Source organism: Ambystoma mexicanum, chromosome 12 (assembly GCF_040938575.1).
Source record: "Ambystoma mexicanum isolate Mex_15411 chromosome 12, UKY_AmexF1_1, whole genome shotgun sequence".
In the NCBI taxonomy this organism is placed as follows: Eukaryota; Metazoa; Chordata; class Amphibia; order Caudata; family Ambystomatidae; genus Ambystoma; species Ambystoma mexicanum.
This window is the reverse complement of record NC_090936.1, coordinates 1061783463-1061809672: the sequence shown is the minus strand read 5'-3', so window position 1 is coordinate 1061809672 and position 26210 is coordinate 1061783463. Positions and strand designations below refer to the sequence as shown.

General features: G+C 46.2%; 1 protein-coding gene across 1 annotated transcript in view; it reads right to left on the bottom strand.

The window, feature by feature from the left end:
• CPA2 (carboxypeptidase A2) overlaps window positions 1-25229 on the bottom strand; it is a 65634-nt gene extending 40405 nt beyond the window's left edge. Inside the window, exons 1-2 of the mRNA XM_069630118.1 lie at window positions 25104-25229; window positions 3808-3942 (exon numbers count right to left, since the gene is read on the bottom strand). Coding sequence (XP_069486219.1) covers window positions 3808-3942; window positions 25104-25229 — 261 coding nt within the window. The remainder of the gene's footprint in view (window positions 1-3807; window positions 3943-25103) is intronic.
• Between the last annotated feature and the right edge of the window lie 981 nt (window positions 25230-26210).

The following is a 26210-nucleotide window of genomic DNA, read 5'->3' as shown; positions in this document are numbered from 1 at the left end:
AGAGAGATCCCTTCTACAGGCCCAGGGCAGACAGGGTAGCACTAGTACCTGTACTATTTCCTCCACCCATAGAGAGGTCACTGGCTGCTTTAGATATCAACACCCTGGCAAGAGACATCGCCACCCAGGAGGCTGAGAATGGGGGCGGAATCTGGAATTGATTGATGACGTGGCAGGCGGCCTCCTGCGCTTCTCCTCGTTCCACCATTTCATCTGCTTCGCCCAGTTCCCCCAGCTCCCCAGGCAGGGTTCAAACCCCTTGCCCCACTGCCCACAGGCACCCTCTGGAGTCCCACTCCCCCCACCGCTGGAGCCTCCCCTTCCTTTACTTTTACTTTATTCTATTTATATAGCACAACCATGGACCCTTGGGCATTAGGGTGCATAACAAGATGGAATGCACGAGGAGAAACACAAAGGGAGGTGTAAAATCAGGTAGGATGGGTCAAAGGGCGGAACCAGTCAGAAAGGGAAGGGCAAAAGGTTACGGCCAGTCAAGTTACGAGAACTTACTTATCTTACATCCTATGTGCCCCATCCCAGTTGCCAGGCCCACCCCATGTCCTGGAAATCAAAGAGACATAGGACCTCATTACACGGATGGCGGTAAGGGTTTACCGGTACCGGTAAATCCTTACCGCCTTACTACGAGCTCCCTTTGCGGGTTGGGGAATTTAACGCCTGCTTTTTGCATCCGTCCATTTTGGACCCATCACATAGCAATAACTCATTTCCCTTTTCCCCCCAGAAATGTGTAGAATGAGTCTTCCTTTGTTTTTGGCATAAAAGGCTGCAGATTTATTTTCCATAATATCATAAAAACCACACTGCACACATTAGTGGAAATAACTCAGAAGATAAGATGCGGCGACTGCTCCGTGTCCAAATAACCTGCTTCCCCCTTCTTTCGTAAAGAGTCCAGCATAGGCCCAACTCTCCCAACCCTTTGCGTCCGAGCTTGTCCTGTTTGTAGGGTGGATGGGTGGGAAACAAAGTCGTCTTCCTGGATGGCGGGCGGGCGTCCCACTGCCAAGGCTGGATGCGGCCTTCAGTGTGAAACCCTCCCATTATAATGGGGTAGCCCCTCCCCTTTCCATTGTTTCCATTCGCAGGCTTTCCTGAGTTTTGCTGCGCTTCCTTGCGACAGCCTCCCCTTCGTCCCGAAGAGGGGGGAGGAAAGGAGGAGGACACCGCCCGGGTTGTCGGGGTGCCTCCTCCATTTTGTGGTTTGTCGTCAACACTGTCATTTCATTAATTCTATTAAAAACATGTGTTCTCCTGCTTAAAGTCATTTGTTAATACTACTACCCACACATGTATTACTACTACTAGTAATACTAGTTCTACTACTTCTGTTACTAGTAAATGTATTAATACAATAATTGGCTTAATAAACTATAGAGCCTTTGATGTAGACTGAAGCGCAGGAGTCCTTTTAACTACAGTTGCTTTGGTAGCGCTACCAATCTGAGGATTTTTGCCACCCTAGGTGAAGTGACATTGTGCCCTTTTCTCCCCCTCTCTCATACTGTGGTCAACATTGCTGCTTATGGTGGAATACTGGTGTGCCCCCTGCTGGTGGTGCCACCTAGGCCGTCATCAAGTATTGTCAGGCAGAAGTGACTTGGGAACTTAATGTGTGCGCAGTTTCTTAAGCAAGGGATGAATTGGAGAGCTGGCAGTCGCAATTGTCTGTCTAAAATATTTACTGTTGAGAAACATCAAGGTTGGAATTAAGGTTTTCCTATTTTCTGGAAACAATTTCAAGCAGGCTCAAACTGGCCCAAATGCAGTCGTTTTGTGCCCGAAGGGCTTGTCAGACGGGCAATTGTGGGCAGTTGTCTAGGCAAAGGTGGGAAGCTTTAATGACTGAGAGGACTCTGCAAAAATGTCACAAAAGGTGACTTGTGAAAGTGAACTATTTTGTTTTTAGTACCAGAAATATGTTTTGTTTTGATCTGACCGTGATTGTATGAGACACCTCTCCCCTTATTCCCAGGCACCCCCATTTCTACTGCCAGAGACCTCCCACCTTACTCCTAGGCACCACCCATGTACTCTCAGCCACGTCACCATTACTCCCAGGCCCCTCCCACTTATTCCCAAGCATCTCCCTTCCTATTCCCAATTATGCTGCCCTTTACAGCCCTCTTTTTTCCAGGTACCTTCCTATTCCCTGGAGCCTGCCATGTTACACCCAGACACCATCCCCACTTACTCCCACTTACTCCCAGGCCCCTCCCCTTTAACTGCAATACACTTCCCCACCTACTGCCAGGCACCTCCCCCTTTACGTGAAGGCACAACCCCCTTTGCTCCCAGACACCTCCCGACAAAGAAAAAAACTGGAATGGATGGTGATCTGCAGAAGGAAAAGGAGCCGGGGTAAAAGGGTGGGAAAGGGGGGTGAGTGTTATGTAAAAAATGAGGAGGAGAGGAAGCGGGTGGAAGAAGGTTTTTCTGATGGCATTGCTGCATGCCAGTTATGCCAGGTGAACCGTAGAATTTATAATGTAGAAAAGATGGGCTTGTTCCGTTGTGATTTAGAGTAACTGGAGTGTATTGCCAGGCAGATTTGGAGAATAGGAAAACTAGTACACTATGTAATATGTGTATGCACGATTGTGGCCTGTAAAAGAATAGACTGTGCAACATGGTTAATGTTTGTGTATAGGAGAGCTAGACAAGGGTGCCTGAAGATGTCAGTGAAGGGTTTGGGTCTATTTGACCTAAAACATTTGACCTAATCACATTTCATCGAATGTATTTGACTTTTCTTTGGTCTAAAATGAAGGGGAAGACCCCCGGCAACTCCCTCCCACTTCCCCTCACCCTAATCTATACCCTTACCCACCCCCATATATATATTTAATTAGATTTGACTGAAAGAAAGTTCGAAAAAATTCTACCAAATGTTTTTGCTCAAATGTTTTTAGGTCAATTATGCTAATAGCCAGTGAAGACCACATGCAGCAATGGTGCATTGCTCCACACTGCAATATTGTTGTCTGCACACTGTATGCATGCATATATCTGTGTAGGTAAAGAATGAAGGGGTAATGGATGCCTTGTACGATCGGCTGAGGGACGGAGGGAGGGATATAAATGGATGATGGGTTGTTGGATCGATGGCTGGATGAAAAGACCCATGGCTAAAAGAAGGAATGGAGAGAGGGAGGAGGAAAAGGAGGCAGTGGGGAAAAGGGTTGAATGGGTGTGAATAATGTATGGATGGTTAGGTGCCTGGGAGGGCGCCACTGTGGATGAACAGGTAGATGATTGGGCAGATGGTTGGAAGGATGAATGGACTGGACGATGCAGAGAAAAGTGGATGGGCTGATGAATGGGTGTACGGGTGCATAGCTGGACAGATGGAGGGAGCTACGGATGAATGAATGGATGGATGTGTACATAGATGGATGGAGGAGTGGACTTATGCTTGGATGGATGGCTGAATGGGTGGGTGGATTAATAAGTGGGTGGATGAATCCATGAATGTGAGGCTGTATGGTTGGGTGGGTTTTTGGATACCAGAGTGGGTGCACAGAGTTTTGAAAACATTTTACCAGGGTCAGAGGGAGGAATAATGGCTGGGTACTGGGATAGGCCTGTCGAGTATTGGGAGAGTAGAAACATGATTGGAGGGTGGAAGAGTGAACGGATAAATATGCATCATCCCATTTTCCTACAGACCTGTCCGCCATTGGCCTGTACTGTTGGTTCACACAGATGGTGTGATGCCGATTAGCATTGCAAGAATGGTCACAAGATCCTCAGGACACATGTCTGCCGATGCCCACTGCCTACCTGCAGATCGTCAATCATGATGTTATACTGGATCCCGTTGTGCTCCAGGAAGGCTTTGACACTCTGAACACTAGAGAAAGGCACCCTGACGTCAACAGGCGAGTCCACTTTAGTGGGGGCTTTCCAGAAGTCAAGCTGTAAAGTAGAACAGACAGAGGACATTCTCAGAGAGATCACTTATAAACAGAGCCATCTTTATGCCACCCACCCACTAGGGGGTGTTATGTGTGGTGGGAAAAGTACAATAAGTTACAGGAGCAACCATGACACAATGAGAGAGAACGAATAGGCTTGGAGCAGAGCAGAATCATGCTGTCACAGGTGACCACAAGTTAGGAGAGAAGAAACAATGACTAGGTCAATCAGCCCCCCAACTCCCTGTTTCTGAATCTGATGGCGAGAGGGCCCAGAGCTGATGGCCGCATGGGGGAAGGACCCAACAATGAGAGCTATAGTGTGGCAGATCCACAAGAGGACGGAACAGGCCACTCAGGTCTGCCCCAGGAAGAACTCCCCCCTGAGAGCCACATAGAGGCAGATGATGGCACTTACAGCGGTAGGATGGGCAGAAAGTGGGTAGGGAGAGCCATATGGGGCAGAAGTGGGGCAGTGAGAGACACGTGGAGCCGAACTGTGGTATAGAGAGCGTCATTGGGCAGCACTGGGCCAGGGAGAGTGAGATAGGGCAACATTTGGATAGGAAAAGCCACATGGGACAGAACTGGGCAACATGCAACATGAACATATATCAGCAGTGATAATGCTGGCATACATTGCTGAGAAACACCTCATGATTTTCTTTGGGCACAACCAGTATGAAAGAGAGGCAGTACTGGCATACATTCTTGAGACAGACCTCATGATTTTCTTTGGGCACAGCCAGCATGAACATTTGTTTTGAACTGTTCCTATCTACTGTTGGTGGCCTGGAAACTACGTTCTTAGTGAGTTGCCCAAACAACAAACACATTTGCGAATTATATGGATTCTTACCTTATTTTTGGAAATGTGCTCTGTAAAGTGCACCATTTTCAGCCAATTATTATAAATAATTCCCTCAGCCTTTTGGGTCAATTGCAGGGAAAACATTTGCACCCTACCATGTTGCATGCAGATTACCCTTGTGGAGTACAGAACATTCACTTGTGCTAAGTAAGTGTGGACGTCCCATGGGGCCAGGTACATATATCAATATATGTCCGAAGCGTGGTTTGTGCTCCGTTATGCATCTGTACTGTTCTATACCTCTGTAGATTGCTCCATTATGTATTGGTGTTGTTGGATACCTCTGTAAAGCGCTCCATTGGTTCTCGAAGCTAGGTCTGTGCTCACTAAATACCATAATAATCATAATAATAATAACCTGCCTGCATAAATTGATTCGAATTCTGGCGTGAACATATATACCTTTCATCTTTACGCAGTTGAGAAAAGCTGTCCATTTCATTGGTACACAGTCACAACTGTTACTCACATTACAGTGAAAGAGTCAAAGTGTGGTAACAAGCGCTATGTAGAGGTAACATGGCCCTTGGTGGGAAGACAGCTGAGAATCGGAGAAGAGGGTACAGAGAAGAAATCTGAGGGGTGTATGCGGGCGGATGGGGAAGATATAACGGTAGGGATGATGCCCCGATTTATGCATTACCCTTTAAAAGCTCAAACCTCAGACTAGCAGACGGGGTACATTAAATAAAATGCTGAAATGAAATACATATATCTCCCTTATTTTAGAGTTCCCCACCATAGACCCACCTTTATTTGATGCATAAACACACTGGCAAGTGAAACTCAGTGCTCTTTCACTCGTGCCCTTATAACATGTGGTTGCAGATCCTCCTGAGTGGAATAGATTCCATAGAACAGGTCATATGAACCATGACCTTTGGTGTATGTGCTTGGCCGAGGAGCCAATGGGGTGAAGCTACCATCTGTGGGATTATGACTCAACGCCTGAAAGTCAGAATCCCCCCTAAACCGTAATGATATCTTTATTCCTTCTGCAAATCCCTCAAAACCACACTCTTGCCATAATCTCACACTACACCCTCAGCCTCTCCACTCTCCCAGCCTTGCTTAACCCTAAATTACTCCGCAATCCACAATGTCTATGTAACTCTATGATTAACTGTAATTGTAACCTTTGAGCCTTCCTCTGCAACGCAACCAGCAATGTATATCTGTAACAGCGCTACGATGCCCTAGGGCTGATGTGCGCTTTAAAAATACGACTAAAATAAATAATAATGTTCGTTCTCAGTAGAGGGGCTCCCACACTCGTCTTCATTTTATGGAAAACTGATCTCACCACTCTGTATATGCACCCAACCCTCCAGATCTGTGTCCTCCAATGACATGTGTCCCTGGTACTTAGGGGTGGGTTCAGAGGTGGTGAGGGGTGGGCTTATTGATCCTGAGCAGTTCTCTGTGATCAAGGATTGGGGGACGATGGAAGACAGGGGCAAAGCAGACAACAGCTTTTGGGCAATGCTGCAGGTCCACCCAAAGCGAGGCAGGGTAACTGCTGGTACCATCCAGCAAGCATGGGAGAGGGGCAGCTGCTTCCGCCCAAGCCTGCTCCCCCTCTCCCCCACAACACAGAGACACGCAGTCTCTCCACACTACAAAGCACAGGAAGGGTGAGGTGTGAACAACACCTCACCCTTCCACAAAGCACCAGGGTGCCAATCACCAGAGGGAACCAACAGCAGGCAGGAATGAGTACAAAGGCCTGCCCCCCCCTCGTGGGGCCAGACAGTTGGCTACAGCAGGCCGGGTGCTGGGCCAGCCCCCAAAACTACACATGAAAGACCCATGGTCTTACATAAGAGCTGCACAGCTCGCAGAAAAATACAAACTGTTTGTGGACCCTGAACGGGGACCCAAACAGTCAGGAGGTTCGCTGTTCACTCAGCGTCCTCCACTCTTTTTCTTCTTTTCTTTCTTTTTCCACAAAGGTTCACTGCATTCGCAGCGTCTTTTTTCCTTCTACTTGAACATTGTACTGTTCGAAGAATGCTGAGCACCCCCTCCTTCCTGGGCACGAGAGCGGGGAAATTGACGAGCTATGTCAGTTTCATCTGATTAAGTAAGTGAGCCGCTGCGCCGGGCTGCGAGGCGAAAAAGCTTCCAGCCTGCACGTTCCCAAAACAAACATCCCCGTGGCAGCTGGCCAAACCAGGAACGTGCGGCTGCGGAAATCAACCTCCCAGGAACATCCCCAAGCACTCGCTGAATATGCATTGGGGGATCTAAATATTTTATGCATATACACTGGGGGATCTAATTACTTGATAAAATTTCAGCACCGTAAAGCAAAAAGCATCCGTCAGCATTATTTTTTTTTTTATTTATTTATTTATTTACAAGTATATACAAAGAAATAATACCAAAGTACAGAGGAACAACAAGGAATATAAAAACGGATCAAATAAAATCATTGAACATGTTCCAAATCTTTTCATATGTGGACAACTTACATTTCAATCTGTAGATCATCTTTTCTGTACTAGACAGGCTATGCATTTCTTGAATCCACTCCTCAAATGACGGGCGGATCTGACCTTTCCATCCTCGAAGGATCAACCTTTTAGCAACAATGGTTGCTCTGAAAAGCCATTTCTTAAGGGAAGAGCTGACTTCGGCCAGCTCAGAATCTTCCCCTAGGATCATTGTCTTAAAGTCCAGAACACACCCTTCACCCAAAATTCTGACACACACATCACAAATGTCTATCCAGAAAGCCCTGACCCTCTCGCAGGCCCACAGCATGTGTTCTAATGTACCCACTTCCTGAGCACAACCCCAACAATCAGCATTGTCAGTCATGCCCCTCTTATGTAAAGTTTCCGGACACCAATACACACGGTTCAGGATCTTAATTTGTCTAGACCTTTCGCCCAGATTCAGTGAACATAATGAGACATTTCCGCAAATATTCTGCCAGGCCTCAAGATCAATAACAGACCCAATTCTCTCACTCCAGACCTCCCGTAAATTGTCATTGTTCCGAAAATACGACATGAAAAGTTTGTATAACCTACTGGCCAAACCACCTCCCCGTCCATTAGGATCCGTCAGAAAAATAGTCAAGTCAAAGGAGTCAGACCAGTCCACCTCACCGATAGACCTCTTGAGTCGTCTATAAGCCGAGTCCGACAAGTCCTCAAAACTCCATCTCTCTCTCAGCTCGGCTGCAGTCAGCCACCGTTCATCGTTCCCCAAGTCGGAGACCTTTTTAACATTCATTAGGAACCAATCGGGCCAAAAAATTGTCCTGGAGTTATCTCTAATCCTAGGATTCAGCCATATAGAGGCATTCTTACACTTAAAAGCGTCCCTCCCCATCAAAGTCAAGACCTCAATCCAAGACTTGCGCAAAAAGGACGTGGTTAACAGACTCCCCCCCGTGATCTTTGTGTTAGTGGTCAACAGTGCTTCCGGGCCCAATGGCCCATATGCATTCGACTCCGCCACCGCCCATCTATCCAGTTTACCATCTAAAAACGGAACAAAAGAATGAGCAGAAAACGCTAAATGGTAGGCCTTAAAGTTTGGAACTCCTAGACCACCCAAATAAATTGGACGCTGCAATTTCCATAGACTAAGTCTGGGCGGCTTCTTGTCCCATAAAAATTCCTGCATAAGGCGGTCTAGATCTTTCCAATAACTACACTTTATTCTCAGTGGAAGCATGCTGGTTATAAAGTTAATCCTGGGAGCCAAATTCATTTTCAGGGCATTGACTTTACCCCATAGTGAAAGTTTAAGTAAAGACCACCTTTCCAAAATCAATTTGCAATCTCGTACTACCACACTCATGTTTTCATCAACCATACGGGAGACTGGAGCTGTCAACCACACCCCTAGGTAGCGCAAGCGCCTATCACACCAAGTAAACCCCAGTCCCTCAACCAGGGATTTATCACATCTATTGGACAGAGGCAACACTTCTGACTTCTGGTGGTTAACCTTGTATCCAGAACAATCATGAAAATTCGACAAAATCCTCATCAGACATGGCAGGGATATGTCCAAACTCTGCAACACCAACAAGAGGTCATCAGCATAAAGCCAAGCCTTTTGCACCATACCCCAACATTCAATGCCCTGTAAATTCGGTTCATTCCTTATGTAAATAGCAAGGGGTTCAATCGCCAAAATAAATAACAGAGGAGAAAACGGGCAACCCTGTCTCGTGCCCCGCTTCAAACAAAACGATTCCGACACCACTCCATTAGTCTTGACGTCAGCCGTCGGACTGGCATATAAAAGAGCTACCCAGGAAATAAAATCCTCCCCCAGATTCATTGCCCTCAATACCGAGTATAAATAATTCCAATTAACTCTGTCAAATGCTTTTTCAGCATCTAAGGACAGGATGGCTGCATCACCTACCAATCTGTCCGCCATTTCCATGGTTAATAACAATTTCCTGATATTGCTGGACGTACTTCGACTCTTCATGAAACCAGATTGTTCTTCCCCTATCAAGATCGGCATGAACTGTCCCAAGCGTAAAGCAAGAACCTTGGCCAAGATCTTGTTATCTGTATTGATAAGGCTGATTGGACGATAACTAGCTGGCTGATTGCAATCCTTATCCTTTTTCAAAAAGACCGAAATCGACGCATGATTGGTACTCTTAGGTAACAACCCAACAATTCTACTTGACACAAACATATCTCTCAGGAGTTCCAATGCCGAGTCCGGAAGGACCCTGTAAAATTCACATGGAAGGCCATCCGGCCCCGGGGATTTACCTACATTCAGCCCGGAAATTGCGCCTTTAATCTCCTCAATAGTTATCATTTCACCAAGACCATCACGTTCAGCATTCTGGATCCTGGGCATATTCAAATTACCAAAAAAGCACTCTCCTCTACCTGTAATACCAGCTTCATCACCATACAGATTCTCATAAAAATCGCGGAAGATTGAGTTAATTCTAATTGGATCAAAAGTGATCCTACCCTCCTTGTCAATCATAGAAGCAATAGCCGATTCTGAGATCCTTTTCCGCAGCCGGTATGCCAACCATCTATCACAACGCTCTCCTTTCTCAAAATATGTACACCGAGAGTAGAACAAACTACGCTCGGACCTCATTGTCAAAAAATCTTCCATTTCTTTTTTGAACTTTTTCAATTCAGAAAGTTTCAATGAATCTGTTGGATCGAACATCAGATCCCGAGAAATTTCACCAATACGTAAGTCAAGCTCACGCCTCTTACCTTCTTCTCTCTTCCGTTTACCACTAGACAGCCCTAAACACACACCACGCATACAGCATTTAAAGGCCTCCCATGTATTTGCCACACTGACCTCCTCAGATCGATTCTCCTTAACAAAATAATCAGCTTCAGTAACTATCTTATTCAAAATATCATCATCTAATAGAATAGAGGTGTTCATTTTCCATGAGAAGCTTCTTTTACACTGAAATTTAAGTCTCAATTGCAACATAACAGGGGCATGATCACTCAGTACAATGTTACCAATATCGGAAGAAACCCAACTGTCTGAAACTGTCCCACCAGTGAAAAACATGTCCAGTCTAGAAAACACTGTATGTGCACTGGAATAAAAACTGTATTGCCTCTTGTCCAGATGCTCAAGACGCCATATGTCCTTCAAACCATGTTCCTCTAAAAGCAGTCTAAGTGCCCGGTGATGATAATCACAACGAAGAACACGGCCGTTCTGACTTCTATCCAATTTTGGATCAATCACAGTATTAAAATCACCACCAAGCAGAACATTAGTATTATTCAACTCTAAAATAGTCTGTGCCACCATTCTGAAAACGGACCCATCATCCACAGTAGGAGCATACACATTGCAGAGAGTTAATAATTCCCCTTGAATCTCGATCAACAACGCAACCATTCGACCTTCTTGATCAGCAATTTTGCGTATAACTTTTATAGGCAATTTTTTTCGAAACAAAATGACCACCCCCCTTGATCTGGAAGTAAAAGAAGAGCCAACAGCTACACCAACCCATTCCCTCTCCAAACCAGATATTTCATCCTCCAATATATGAGTCTCCTGTAAAAAACAGATGTCTGCATGCATGTCCTGCATCATTTGAAACACTTTCTTTTTCTTGAGCAGGTTATTGATCCCATTCACATTCCAGGATATAATACGTAGGTCATCCGAAGTCCCACCTGAGTGGGAAGTCATTATTACACTACAAATATCAAAAAAGTCAAAATGAAAAGGAACACAAAAATGACAAACAATAAGCAGAAAATAAAAAGAACGGACCAGGCAATGAAGTCTATTCAGCCCAAAAAGAAAATTGAAAAACATTGAGAACCATCCCCAGGACCCCTCCCTATGATGTGATAAAAGACAACTATGTGGTCAGAAAACCCTGCCAATAAAGAGAACAACATTTGGTAATGAATGAACAACCCGAACCCCCGTCATCCCCCCAAGAAGAAACCCCACCATCAAGAGTCACATTAAAAAACACAAAAAATTATAGTAAACAAACACTACTTAAAAACCGAACCCACCCCACACCAAATTGCACCTATCCACTAACATCGAAAGAACCGTGCAAAAACCAGTAAAGTTAGAAAAGGTAACTTCAAATGTATAAATATATATACTATGTAAGAGCACTGAGATCATACCATTCATGAATATCTAAACAATGACATGGAACATCAATAGCAGAACATCAGGCTACGCCATCACTATGATGCAAAACATCGTTCAAATTGCAACATCCCAATAGAATTTAAAAGGAGAAGGGTAAGGGAACATATGTATATCACATTCACTACATGAAGGATAGCACAGAAAGAGAGTGCCTTCAGGTGATTAATCTAGCCAAAGAAATTGAGCACCTATACTGAAATCAGCTAATCTTGACCATAAGTCTGTTCCATAGTTCCCTTGGGAGACCAGATCCTTTGTGGTCACAAGGCCAGCGATGGAATGAAGATTGCTAAAATTAAAATAAGACTAACGTTTTAACTCCCCAACTTCGTAATCTGTGAAGGCGTGCCAATGTGACCGCAGCGGAGTAAAAGGAGAACAGCATCCTGGGCGCTGCCGCAGTCTCCGCCATGAAACAAAATATCTCAACACAAACCACGGGAGGAGCAGATGTCTGTATGCTTGTAGGACGGCTGCACTGAAGGGAGGCCGGTCGGCAATGTAGCAAAGGGCCAGTTTGCCATTGAAGGCTTGTGTATACCATGACCCCCCGTGGTATTGAGCTGCAAGGAGAACCTGCACAGCCCAGAGTGCTCCCAGGACATCCGCAGCTTCCAACACAAGGGAGACGGTCCCGACGGCTCTGAACCCCACCTGGACAGCACATACCTTGAGCCGAAGGCGAAGATGCCGCTCTCTGTGTTCCCAGCCACGCCCGAGTGCGAGCGCCACTGGATAGTCCGGGCACGGCCATCCAAGGGGAATCGGGAGAATATATCCGGCCCCTTCTACGAGAAACCAAGGCAAGAAGGGCACTGTCGGAGCCCGACCGCGCACGCATCCACTCTTGACGTCCGTGGCTGGTTCCGCATTTCCGCATTCAATGGCCGTGATGACGTATACACACACACGTCTCACGCCAAGTTGAATGGTCCTTTCCTCACATCCAAAAACATTGTGAGCCGGGATTGAAGACGTACAATTCCATCGAATGGTACAGTGGGGGGTTCCACACTAATTTCAAATAGTACGAACTGCCAAAATCCGGCGGCGCCATTTTAAAAGGCGAATATTAATAATAACATTGTTAAAAATAAAAAAATAAAAAAAAAATATACAAAACATGGTGGGGCGGGGGGACACCAACAATGTCACTCACTGTTCATGGGAGGTGCTAGAAGACCCCTCTTGTATGTTTCCAACCAATCTAAAGCCAATGCAGGATCAGATGTGTTTCGGTCCCCATCAGGAAACACAACAGTAAGAACATTACTTCTGCTAAGAAAGGCTTTTAAAGTTAGTTGACTAGCCAATTCTTTAGCACTCCGGAAAGATCTTCTTCTAAGCAGGATCTCTTTAGGATAATCAGGATAGACATAAACAGATCTACCTTTGTATAAGGCTTTCCCAGCCTGTCTGGCAGCTTTCATTAAACATTCCCTAGATCTCATATGTAAAAAGGTGACCATAATATGTCGAGCTCTGTTCCCCTGATGTTTACCAATCCGAAAGGTATTATCTATGTCTTCAATCCTGATTGCAGAGCACTGGAAACTGTTTTTAAAAATCTGTAAGACTAGGGATGACAGGCCCACTTCATCTCCTTCAGATTCCTCTACACCAACCAGTCTGATGTTTCTTGCTCTGATTCTCATCTCCAAATCCAAGCGTTGTTCCCTTTCAGACTTCAAGTCAGATTGTAGGGTCTTGTATGCCTGGAAGCTGCCAGCAATCTCAGTGCTCATAGTTGAAGAGGATTTTTCTAGTTCAGTGACTCTGCCATCCAGCTGACCGGTTTTCAGATTGAGTTCAGCCATTGTCAGTTTAATATCACTGACATCCTGGGCCACCTTCAGAATGGTTTTGTAGACATCTCCAAGGCTAGGGGTTTCTTCCATCTCAGGGATTTGTTTAGATTTCTTGGAGGCTGGGTTTTCTGCTTCCCCAATCTTTTTCTTGGAGCTCATTATAATTTCAATATAAATAGCTTCAGGGAGAGGTCCAGAGCAGTTGAGTTAAGCTGCTACTCCACTGCCAGCCATTCTAGAACTGATCCGTCAGCATTATACTTACCGGCATGGGGGAAAGCAAATTCTTTGAATAAGCGCATACAGTATAAAAGACCTGTTGTTACCCAAGTGCTCCATGCCAGGTGGAGCAAGCTGAAATATATCGCATTCTGTTTAACCTAAACGCACAATGCTAGGCGGATCGAGCTGAAATGTATTATGGAAAAGACTGGTTCCGCGAAAGCAACGAGCAGACTGTTCTGCAGATCAAAACGAAAGTAAAGAGCCCATTGCCTTAAGCCAGTCTCGGTGACACAGTCACTAAGTGTTGAGCTTTCTACCTAAAAGGTTTGGGGTTCGAAACAAACCTCCAATGCCAACAAATGTTTTAAAAATGTCAGAAATAATTACAATTTTTACTGGCAGGGTTTTAAGAAAAACACACCACAATGTAGGCAGGGGGAAAAAAGCAAAAAACAGCGGGCAGCATAATTGTTACAATGCCATGTATCACTGAGTCCAGCCACCAATAATTTTAGTTTACAGAAACGGGAGATGACAATGAGCTGTGTGAACAGCTCAGCAGCCAGTCCGATAGCACAGTGAGTAGAGCGCCGGCGTTTGACATCGGTGCTGGGCCTGCAGAAGGAGGTGCGAATCCCGGAATGGCCAAACTCAACCCCCCTCTCCCCCAGGAACTAGGCCAAATCACTCAACCGCGCAGTACAAACATTAAAAGTATAAAGCTCGGGTGACGCGGGACAGCCAATGCGCGCACACTGTATGCCCAATTTCCTATTTCCCGTTTTAGGCAGCGTGAAACAAGGGGCAAATAAAATTGCCAAAGTAGTCACATCTTGCCGGCTATGGGGTAACAAAAATGAAGCTCAAATAAATACTATTTTCTGACACCCTGAACAAAGAACAGAGACCCTGAAGCCCCCCCAGGCACAACATCAACCAGTTGCCCAAAACGGGCAACAACATAACATTGCAGCGCGATATACCTGCTTTGATCGGTCAGATTAGCGCATCGAGTAAGAGTGCTCGTCTTCAGCAGATGTACAGTACTTGCTGACACAGTTTAGAACCGGGCAGGGCCAAACTCAGCCTTTCATCTTTCCAAGGGCAATGAGCACCACACAGCCTGGGTAATGATAAGCAGCGCTCGGATACCTGTGGTTTCGTAGCGCAATATAAATGCGAAATGTACTGTCATTTATTTCAAATCTTAGGGGGCAACAAGCAAACAAACCGTACATGAACATTTCAAGTTGCTGGCAAAAACAGCTGTTTTAGGTTACGGCCGGCCAGACAGCCCAGTGAATAGAGCTTTTACTTGACATCCGTGCAGAACCTGCTGATGTAGTTTCTAATCCAGGCAGGGCCAAACTCAGCCTTTCATCCTTCCGAGGTTAATAACTGAACACCACACACCGTGGGTAATAACAAGCAGTGCTCGGATACCCGGGGCCTCGTAGCGCTATCTAAAGGCACAATATTATTACACAAAGTAATTGCTTGCCTCAAACAGGCAAAGAATAATGGCTCCCAAACGAAAACCATAGACAGCAGCACAGAACCCTTGGTTACAGTTTTTCAAATCCTGGCAGATTACAAAAATACAAATACGGTCTAATTTTTTGCCGTGGCCCCCACAGCCCCCGAACAGGATGGTGAGGGGCAACCATATCAGAGGAAGAACAAATCTGATAATCAACTAAGAATAATCACGCACTGAACATATTTTCTGGTACAAGCAATACAAATCAGTGTAAACAGTCAAGAGACAAGTTTATATCGACAACTCAGTACCCTGATACAGGGCACAACAAGGCGTGGAACATGCCTCCCAAATCAGGGGTAGGCCTCGGCCAGCACGCAACAAGTCAATTTACCACAAAAACGTGTGCAAACACTACAAATCAAGGTAAAACAGCCAGGAGACTACAAGCACAGTACCCTGACACAGGGCACAACAAGGCGTGGAACAGGCCACCCAACAACTGGGGCAGGCCATAGACAGTACGCAACAAGCCAAATTACCTACAAACAATGCAGTTTCTCAAATTGCCAAAAATGTTGCAGCACAGGCAGCGCCAAGACACAAGCCTCCCGCATAACACAGGAAGTGTGAGAATGGAGCAAAGGACAAGACGATATCTCGGATCTCAGAAAAGAATTGTGAAACCACCTGTACAAAAGCCAACATAAGCACTACAAAAGTTTGTACACCCGAACTGATCATACTGGCGCAGTTTTGAAGCCTGGCAGAGACAACACACAAGCCAAGGCGTATCAGCATCAGCCTGAAACAAGGCCACAAAAAGAAGAACCCATTGAAGGGATCTCCAACTAATTACAGCTATACACAAATGGAGCTGGCCAAATATTTCTGTGTACGAAGAATAAACACAGAACCCTGAAACGGGATCCAAAACAACATACAACTAAGGAAAACCTGTACTCAGGGGACCCAGTTGCAACAACACTACTGAAGTAGTGCAACAGATTCAGACCACGGGCACGGAAAGGGGCAACGACAATATGGCAAAAGAGCACAGAAGCATCCAGGATATCGGGGGCTAGCGGTAAAATGCCAGGTGAAGAAGAGGCGATGACACCAAAGCCACACGGCAAGTTAAGTAAAATAGCACCCACACAGGGCACAAGAAGACACAGATCCCGCACACCCTCCAATGGTCACAACCAGCCAGGGCCCCCCAGCGACACACACAGGCAGGCAGACGAATGGCGAGCCAGCCCCACAAACAGTCAATGAGCTGAAAAAAACAGCTAGGACAGGACAGACCAACAACAGTCAATTAACATAGCAAGCAGAGCCTTTTTTCCAGCCCCAACCCACACTAGAGGGGGTTCCAGAGCCCAGACAGACCACACCATACGCAGCTCCACCTCAGGGGCAATAATATAAACGCGGAACCAAAGTGAGGCGGAACAATTACAACAAAACCCAGAAACTAAGGCACCAACAAGCGAGAAGTGCTCCAGACCACCAGGATCCCCCGCAACATACAAGTAGCACTCAAGCAGATGACCAGTCTTCTCGGATGCTGGAGGTGGCCGAGATTGGAACAGAACAGCACCAACACAGGTAACAGGCCAGACAAGCACAAAACCAGGGGCCAGAATAAAAACCCAGGCTTGTCTTTAAGGGCGGCCAAGGCAACAGATAGAGGATATATTTCCAAAATTACAGCCACACCCTCCAAAACGGTACAACGAGGCAGATAGCACAACAATAGTGTTGCACCTTGACACCAGTGTAGAGCCTGCTGACGCCGGGTCGAACCCCGGCAGGGCCGAACTCAGCCTCTCATTATCTCCAAAGTCAAGAATATGAGCACCAAATACCATGGTTAATAAGCAGTGCTTAGATGCCTGAGGGTCGGTAGCAACATATGAGTAACAAAAAACAAAACATGCAATGCATGCGTGTCTAGAACAGAATACAGAGGAAAAACAAAGGTTGCAGTGGAACATACAAGAGAAAATGGCGTGTTACACCAAAATGCCAGAGAATAAGGCAACACAGCCTATCAGGCACCAAAAATACGCAGAGAAAAATACAAGCGAGAAACAGAAGAAAGCAAAAATCCAAACAACCAAGGGCTGAGACCTGAAAACTGCAAGTAGCACTGAACCCAAAAACGGGGTCTACAAAAGTAATAATCAGTGAGAAATAAAACACCACACAACACAACAGGCCAATGCCCAAGGGCCGGGGCCACGCTTCTAAAAACATCCCAAAAAACTCAACAAAGTTTGTTAAGATAAATAATCAGGCCAACGCTACAAAGGGCAGGGCCATGCTTCTAGAAACCCAAAATGTAAAGTTTTGAATAGGCAATCAAGCCAGCGCCACGCTGCTAAAAATCTTCCAAAACTCAACAAGGGTTTTTAAGCAAATAACCTGGCCAACGCCACAAAGGGCCAGGGCCACACTTCCAGGTGTCCAAAACTATCGTTTTTATAGACACACAGGCCAACATTCCCACAAAGGCCAGGGCCAGTATACAGTCAAGCTAGCAGAGTATTTAAACTGTTTGAACGTATGAGCAAAACACGGGAACCCCAGGGGAACCAATCAGGGCTCCCCAGAAACATGCGCAAAATACAAACACAAGCTGGGAAGCGAAGTATAAAACAGAGACAGCATATGGGCCACAAGGCTCCCCCAAGCTGGGCCACATTTAACACAATCAATTGAACAGTCAAACCAAGGGGAACAGGCAAGGCAGCTTGGACAAAGCAAGCAACAACTTTTGGGGGAAACCTGGACAGCCGGTAACCAACCCAGGTTCTGGCGGCACGGGCCAGAGGGGGTAACCTCAGGACCTGGTGCCCAAAAGTATGATATTATTAGGATATGCGATTATTGTTATTGTTTCCATAACCATATCTGTAACAATAAAATCCTACGGACTTTTATTGCCAACACTTGACAAATGTGTGGTCCAACCTTTCTCTGGGGAGGGAAAGGGTCCGGGCAAGCCCACAATCACCATTACGAAAAGCACTAAGGTAAGTTGCGTGCATATGGGTCCAGCAGTTATAGGCAATGCTGCAGGGCCACCCAAAGCGAGGCAGGATAACTGCTGGTACCGTCCAGCAAGCATGGGAGAGGGGCAGCTGCTTCCCCCAAACCTGCTCCCCCTCTCCCCCACAACACAGAGACACGCAGTCTCTCCACACTACGAAGCACAGGAAGGGTGAGGTGTGAACAACACCTCACCCTTCCACAAAGCACCAGGGTGCCAATCACCAGAGGGAACCAACAGCAGGCAGGAATGAGTACAAAGGCCTGCCCCCCCCCTCGGGGGGGCAGACAGTCGGTTAAAGCCGGCCGGGGGCTGGGCCAGCCCCCACAACTACCCAGGGTTTTATATAAAAGCTGCACAGCTCGCAGGAAAATACAAACTGTTTGTGGACCCTGAATGGGGACCCAAACAGTCAGGAGGTATGCTGTTCACTCAGCGCCCTCCACTCTATTTCTTCTTTTCCACAAAGCCCTCCCACCCTAGAAAAGAAGGGAGAAAATCAAGAAAGAAAAAATACAGGTCACTTGACGGTGACCACAACAAGTCGTGGGACAAGAAGGCAGCACAGGCCAGAGGGTGTTACCTCAGGACCCGGTGCCCAAAAATATGACATTATTAGGATATGCGATTATTGTTATTGTTTCCATAACCATATCTGTAACAATAAAATCCTGCGGCCTTTTATTGCCAACACTTGACAAATGTGTGGTCCAACCTTTCTCTGGGGAAGGAAAGGGTCCGGGCAAGCCCACAATACCCATTACGAAAAGCACTAAGGTCAGTTGCGTGCATATGGGACCAGCAGTTATGAATTCTTAACACATGCATGCCAGATTTGTCATTTGTCAGGGGCTGCTTTAGGCATGGGCAAGACAGGCACATGCCCAGGGCCCCCAGTTTCAATATACAGATGCATGACTTTGCCCTCTACTAGCTGATGATGACAGCAATTATTTTACACAATGACCTCTCTTAACTGAGCCGTATATTTGGTAGGTTTGACTATTAGGTGGCACTTTAGTGCCACTTATAAGCTGAAACTCTAGAGTACAGATAGGGATAAATGACACATGAGGAGGGACACAAAGCTTGCAGGTGTTCTTTGTTTATTTGCTCACCCAGTGACTGCCCATATCCATGCTAATCCCTATGGCCATTCCCACCATGTTCCTACCCCTCCCCGCCCAAAACACCTCCTCATGGGAACTCATTGAGCTCGCTTGAATCAACCTTTGCCATCAAACATTGCATTCGAAGTGCCTGCCAGTGTTTTTTAAAAGCAGTATTCTGTGAGTTCATGACTTAATTGGAGCTATAAACACGCAACTGGTGAAATGAAAATGCCTTAACCAGGTCTGCCGTCAGCCACTCTATTTATAAGCCCTATGTGTGCCCTTCACTGAAGTCCTGTTATAAACAAGCATTGGCAAAACCAATAGTTTTGGATTCTGTATAAGTGTCAGGCAGTTGCCAAGGCACTGCTGTTCGATGCCATGTACTAACGCCATTTTGCACCTGCTACAATCAATGTCTAATACCACCACGCCAGTTCCTGGTAAGTGCCTTTCCAATGCCTAAAAAAAGCCCCAAAAGATTTGGCATTGCCAATGCTTGTTTGCACTTTAGGCTTTGATTAGCATTCTGCTAGTCATTTTTTATCAGCCCATAAATTGCATGGAAAAAATCACTTAGGAATAAACTTGCATGTAAGCAGTCCTCTCCGTGCAATATATTATTGTTTTTGTGAATGGGTCTATTTTCTACATAGAAATCTGGCTAAATTTTTAGGGTTTGTTGCGCTCTTCAAGTAGCAAAATAAATAAATAAATCCGGGTGTTCGTTCTATTTTACACCCACTTGCAAAAACAATAGCACATTCCTTCCAGTGCGTGCATGGTTTCTGCACCTGCAGCGCAAATAGCACAGGGGCCAAATCACTTGGTAGATCAGGCCAGGCCTGATGAAAATTGTATTTTTTTCACAAGTTGCAAGTTGAAAAATAGGTCCATAATAGCCCCCTAAGTGGTCTATACAAGAGAGCACAAATTGTTCTCTGCTCATGGCCACAAAAGTCATTTAGATGGCTCATCAGCGTGAACTAAATTGTTTTATTGGATAAGGTGGGTAAATACAAGCCCAGCCAGCTGAATCTAGCAACCCTATGCGGGTGTGAGTATTACTGTGACTAAGAATGACGTCACCTTATGAACCAGAAGACACTGTCGAGCAATAGGACCAGCTACTGGTAACTAAGTGTTACTGGAACCACTAAACCCTATATGGGAGCAGGGGCCAATCACCTATGACTGGACATGTTATTAGAAACAGTGCTTATTCCACAAAGGTTTCAGGTACGTGCTTCGCCTGACTACGTGTGTCACAGGAATGCGTAGGCACTCTATAGGAGCATGGACCAAGCCCCTCTGCAAATGCACACAACATGGATTTTTTTCCAATTATTTTTTTCTCGAATAAACGAATCGAAAAATATATGGGAGGATGAGTAAGGGTATATAAGGGGTGGGGGAGGTAAGGAATAGTCTAAAATAAATAGGGGAAGGGGGAAAATAAAAAATAAAACGTTTTAATGAGTTTTTCCAAAAAGAAATTGTCTGAAAAAAACCCATAGAAAAAGACTGCCGATGAAGGAACATGGGAACACTTCATTGAGGCACACGGACCATGAGTCAAGAAGTCTGGTTTGAAAACATCCATGGCAGTTCTAGACACTAGGAGATGACTCGCTGCGTTCAAATACTTGAACAGAATCACCTACTCCTTTTTGTACTGCACACTCCACTAACCCAACCATCAATTTTCTGCATACTCAACCCACACCAAACTCACACAACCATTTCTCTCCCAGCAATCCGCACGCACTTTACCACACCGCATCAACAACACATAAACAGCACCTACAGCACTCGAGGCGTCGCCCGATCCGATACTTGCACCAAAGCCCAGCACTCGAGTGTATACCGAGCTGAAGCTGCCAACAGCACACCACCTCTCCTACTCTCCTACTCCCCTCCTCCCGACTAACCCTACCCGCCCTCCTTTCTGTTTACAGATCCGCCAGAGTGCCTGGGGACCAGTTCCGTTGGTGACGGTGCGCTATATAAGTACCTTTAGCATAGCATGATCACCAGTGCAAGCAAACACCTTTGAGCCATCAAGCCCCCCCCCTTCCTCGTTCCACACTGCAGTGCATGGATTCTGTTGAGCCACCTTGCTATGCTTCATGGCAAGTGAAATGACAGACGAGTGGCGAGAATACAGACTCAATGCTGCCAAGCCGCCAAAGCAGACTTAGGTTCTCATTACAAGTTTGGCGGTGTGGGAAACAATTGCATCGTGCTGGTGCTAAATCCTACCACTTTCCGACGAAAATCGGCAAAATCGGCACAATTACCATGGCAGCAATTCCGCGAAAAATGCCTCACAGCGTCCAATGGACTCTAAAAAAAATGGGGATTAACTCTGCCACCGCCACATGTAATCCAGCAGTAATTCTGCCGGATGAAGTGGCGGTAAAGGTAATTCTGGTGGTAAATCTGCTGGCACACCGCCCAACTCATGATGAGGCCTATCCACTTAATTCTGATTTTCAAACCTGAAACCCTTCAATCCTATCTGCTTTTGTATGGAGATGGTACATGCACACAAAACCATTAACGTATGCGATATTACTGTATTCGGTAACACTGCATGCAGTAACATGGGATTACCCCATGAAGTCCTATGGGATTCCAACGTGGGAAATAGCTGCAGGCACCGCATGACTTCATCCTGCGGACCTTTCATGCAGGGATAATTCCAAAGGAAACACCACCAAACCCATTGCCGGGCTCTATGTTGCTGTGGACTGGGGGCTCCTTCCAAGGCTTTTCTAGCTATCCTGATGCTGTGCCCGTCATGTTGTTCCCTACAGACTGCTTTAAGCAATAAAATGTGTGTTTTTGTTGTTCAGCTGAGATCTTCATTTGATCTGCAGGATGCAACCCCAGCAAGGCAAACTCACCTTTAATTATTCTTTGAAACCGCTAAATACCACCGAGTGGTTTATAAGCACGGATCGGGATTCGAACCTGTGTTGCACTGCATTATCTTGCTTCCAACATAAACTTCCAAGTTGTCTTGCTTCCAAGGCAAACGCATTGCCCTGGAGCTCTCCTTTCTTTACATCCTTCTGAGTTTGTTAAACGAGTACCAGCTGTGGTTGGGTAAAGATAATTATATATATATTAATGTTCTTTGCACAGCGGTTTACTGAAAGCCCTATTTTAATAGAAATTATTATTATTCATTCTTGCCTGCCTTGTTTCCTTCCTGCATTATAATAAAGTATTTCTTGTACATTGCTACACACCCATAGGTCTCAGACCACTGAAATAACTAACAGAAATATTATTATCCCACAGAGTGGTACTCAATTTATCGACCTCAGAAGGATAAAAGGCAGAGCGGACCCAGCCAGGATTCGAACCTGCCACAGCAGGATGCACACAGATATCAGGGGTGGGCGCTGAGCTCACTGTGCTATCTGACTGGTTCTCGCACGGATGTAGTATCTGTGGGATAAACCTTCAGGGGTGGGTTTTCAGTGTTTTATTGGTTCAGGGTACCTATGTTAATAGAGCCTTGCGTGGACATTCCTGTTTTATTCCGGTACTTACCTTGCTATTTATTGTTGGTTGGAGGCTTCTGGTGAAGAGCATAGCCTGCCCTCGGCCTATGCTTCTAATAGAGCGGCAAAGCAGATGAACAGTTCACTTTCTCGCCGGTTTCCCTTTATTGATTGAAACCCCACCGAGCCGAGTTGTGGTACAGTCCTTGCCCACCTTTGTACTTCTTCTGGCCAGCATTAGATTTCAGCCCCCCCCCTTTGACTGCATGTGCAACACCGGAACCACTGCATATTTATTGGGGTGTTTGGGGGACACGCACCTGGTCACCGTGTGTGTCGCTTGTAGGGAACACTTGTCAAGCCTTTAGAGGACACGCTGGTGACTCTGCCACTGGAACCAGTGGAGGCCTAGTAGTAGGAGCAAGGGCTCAAGCATCTGTGCGTTAGCTCAGAAAGCCATGCAGGCAGGGGAGTTGCTAGGTCTGGAAAAGACCCGGGGCTAAGCTGATGTCGGAACTTTTGGGACTGGGGGCTAGCTAGTCTTTTGGCTGTAGCTCTTGAGATTCTATCTGGGGCTACAGCCAAAAGATCAGGGGCTACAGCCCCCTTAGCCCCCCCCCCAGCAACGCCCCTGCATGCAGGTACTGTGCATGCACACTCTGCAAGCGGCCGCTATGTCTAGCGCATGGGGGATATCCCTCCTGCTGAGAGCGCTATGGGTGGGTTTCCTGCTGAGGCATTTAAAGAGGAAAAGGTGCCCTCATCCAATCCGGAGCACTCACTCCTTCCCAGTCTGCGGGCGACTGGCTGGGGGTTATTTGTGAATGGCTGAACTATGAGCTTTAGGAAAGTGCACACCCAGGACTTCACTGTTAGACACTGGGGGCCCCGATTCATGGAATTTCTAGCGCCGTGCAAAGTGACTTAACACCCTGATTCACAGAGCGGTGCAAAGTGACTTAACACCCTGATTTACAGAGCGGTGCAAAGTGACTTTGCACTGCCTACAAACACCCTGATTCACAGAGCGGTGCAAAGTGACTTAACACCCTGATTCACAGAGCGGTGCAAAGTGACTTTGCACTGCCAACAAACACCCTGATTCACAGAGAGGGACAAAGTGACTTTGCACTACCAACACTCTGATTCACAGAGCAGTGCAAAGTGTACTTTGCACTACCAACACCCTGATTCACAGAGCGGTGCAAAGTGTACTTTGCACTACCAACACCCTGATTCACAGAGCGGTGCAAAGTGTACTTTGCACTACCAACACCCTGATTCAAAGAGCGGTGCAAAGTGTACTTTGCGTGCAAAGTCACTTTGCATTTCAAAAGTTCTCTTTGCACTGTGAATTAGGCCCATTTAGCGCAGTACGAAGAGCACGTTTGCAGTGCACAAAAATATTCTCTGCACCGTTGTGTGAATCAGGGTGTTTGTTGGCACTGCAAAGTCACTTTGCACCGCGCTAGGACAGTTTAGACCGGTTTTGCCCCGGGTGGGCCAGGTTGTGTTTGGTGGCGAGAGATCAAGCGGGTAAGGGGGATTTTATTGTGTATGAATTGCGATAGGGCAATGTTACAAGCTTTGTCTTGCGTTTGTGGGGGGATGAGGCAGAGATGGTCCGTGGTCTCAAGCTGGCTGGTGGGCCGAGAAGAACTGTATGTCGAGTCCGGGGTCACCTTGCCACGGGCCACCTTGCCGCAGCCTGCCGGTCTGGCTTCCCATGGTTGCACCTCAGACTCCCCTCCCTTGGCTTCACTGCTTCTCGCCCCTGCAGCCACCTGCACGCCATGCCCCAGGCACTGCATCAATTCTCCCAGAGGCTCCTTCCTTCATGCCTCGGAAGGGCAGCCTTTGAGGGGGCTGGGCGCTGGCCAATCCAGGCCCCCGGTGCACAGGGACACCTCATGACCTCCTTTTTTAAATTTAGTTGTATCCTTTGTGTTCACACACTCCTAGCTGCATCTCCGTTTACTACAGACTCCTGATCATGGTAAAGTGACCTGCTCCCACACGTCCACATTGATCCTTGATGCAAGGTCCTTAAGCGCCTAGATGCCTCTGGGTTTTGAGCACGATATAAAGGAATAAATAAATAAATAAATAAATAAATAAATAAATAAATAAGGCCATTGAATGGGCACCGAGAGGTCTGGAAAAAGAAAGTCTGTCCCAGGCTGCCCAGTAGGATCCGTTGAGGGCAGGCCAAGGAAGGAGGGTGGCTGTTGTCCATAGAGAGCGATCGGTGCTATAGGATATATGATGTACTAGCATAATGCTTAGGAATGTTTACTTTGTACAGTGATGTGGCCACGCATTCAGACATTGTAACCTTCATTTAATACAGGCTTTTATCAATAACACCTGTTTTGCACTCGCTCACTGAGTCAATACAACTGATCACGAAGGTCAGATACACACCTGGAGGGTTTCCAGCGACTCTAAGGACTGCAATAGTTGGATCTGCTCCTCATTGCTGGCGCGGATCCTCAGGACTTGATCCCTAATAACACATAAAATCAATGCGTTAGATATAACGTATGCCATACTGCGAGCTAATGGAGCGCTGGATAAACGCTGGAATGAAATATACGAGATAGGCTGTGAGTGCCCTGTGAACCCCTAAGCCTGCACGTGCAACTCCCGGTTACATGTCTTTATACCAAAGTCATTTATAAAGAATGCACATATATCGAATATTTTATATGGAAAGTGTTATAGTGAATGCACTTTTTTTGGGGAGGGGGTTAACCCTTTACCCCACCCTAAATGCATTCACTATAACATTTTTCAATATAAAATATTCGATATATGTTCATTCTATATAAAAGATTCGATATAAACACTGTATACTGCAACTCCCGGGATCAGTTTAGGACAATTTGATCATAAGACAATTGGGGCATGGTAGAAGGTTTATACAACTACTATCACCAACCCAGCCACAAATCCCATGAAAAAGAACCACCTGAACTTTTTCTAAGCCTACCTTGGCTATCACAGTGTTGGTGCATGTATGGAATTTCATATGGAACTCTGTGACAATGACGCATGCTGCCACCAATTGAATAAACAATTTCAAAGCAATTCGGTGAGGCATCTGATTGGAAAGCCCCAGGATACCAAGCCCATTTTACATCCCTCTCAAGTGTCATGCCTCGCCCGTCACAGCTGTTGATGTCTCTGCTGACATTCAAGGGTAAGCTATGGTGGCCTACACCATAACGTACAATGGAGGGGCAACCTTGCAAGCCTACCCCTGGGGTAACCTCAGGGCTGGATCTATTCTGGTACATGGGACACCAACTGCTAAGCACCCAGGAAAATGCATAATCTGCCGTGCAATATTGAACTACCCCGACGCCATCCAACAAAAGGCCAGACAACCTGCACAGCATTTTAAGTACTACTAATACAACAAAATGGATGGTCCCGAATCTTGGTAACTGACCATTGGGTTATGTTTTGGGGAAAAAGAATAAACCATTAAATGGGTTTTCATTTGTCGTGTCTGGCACTTCCAGTGAT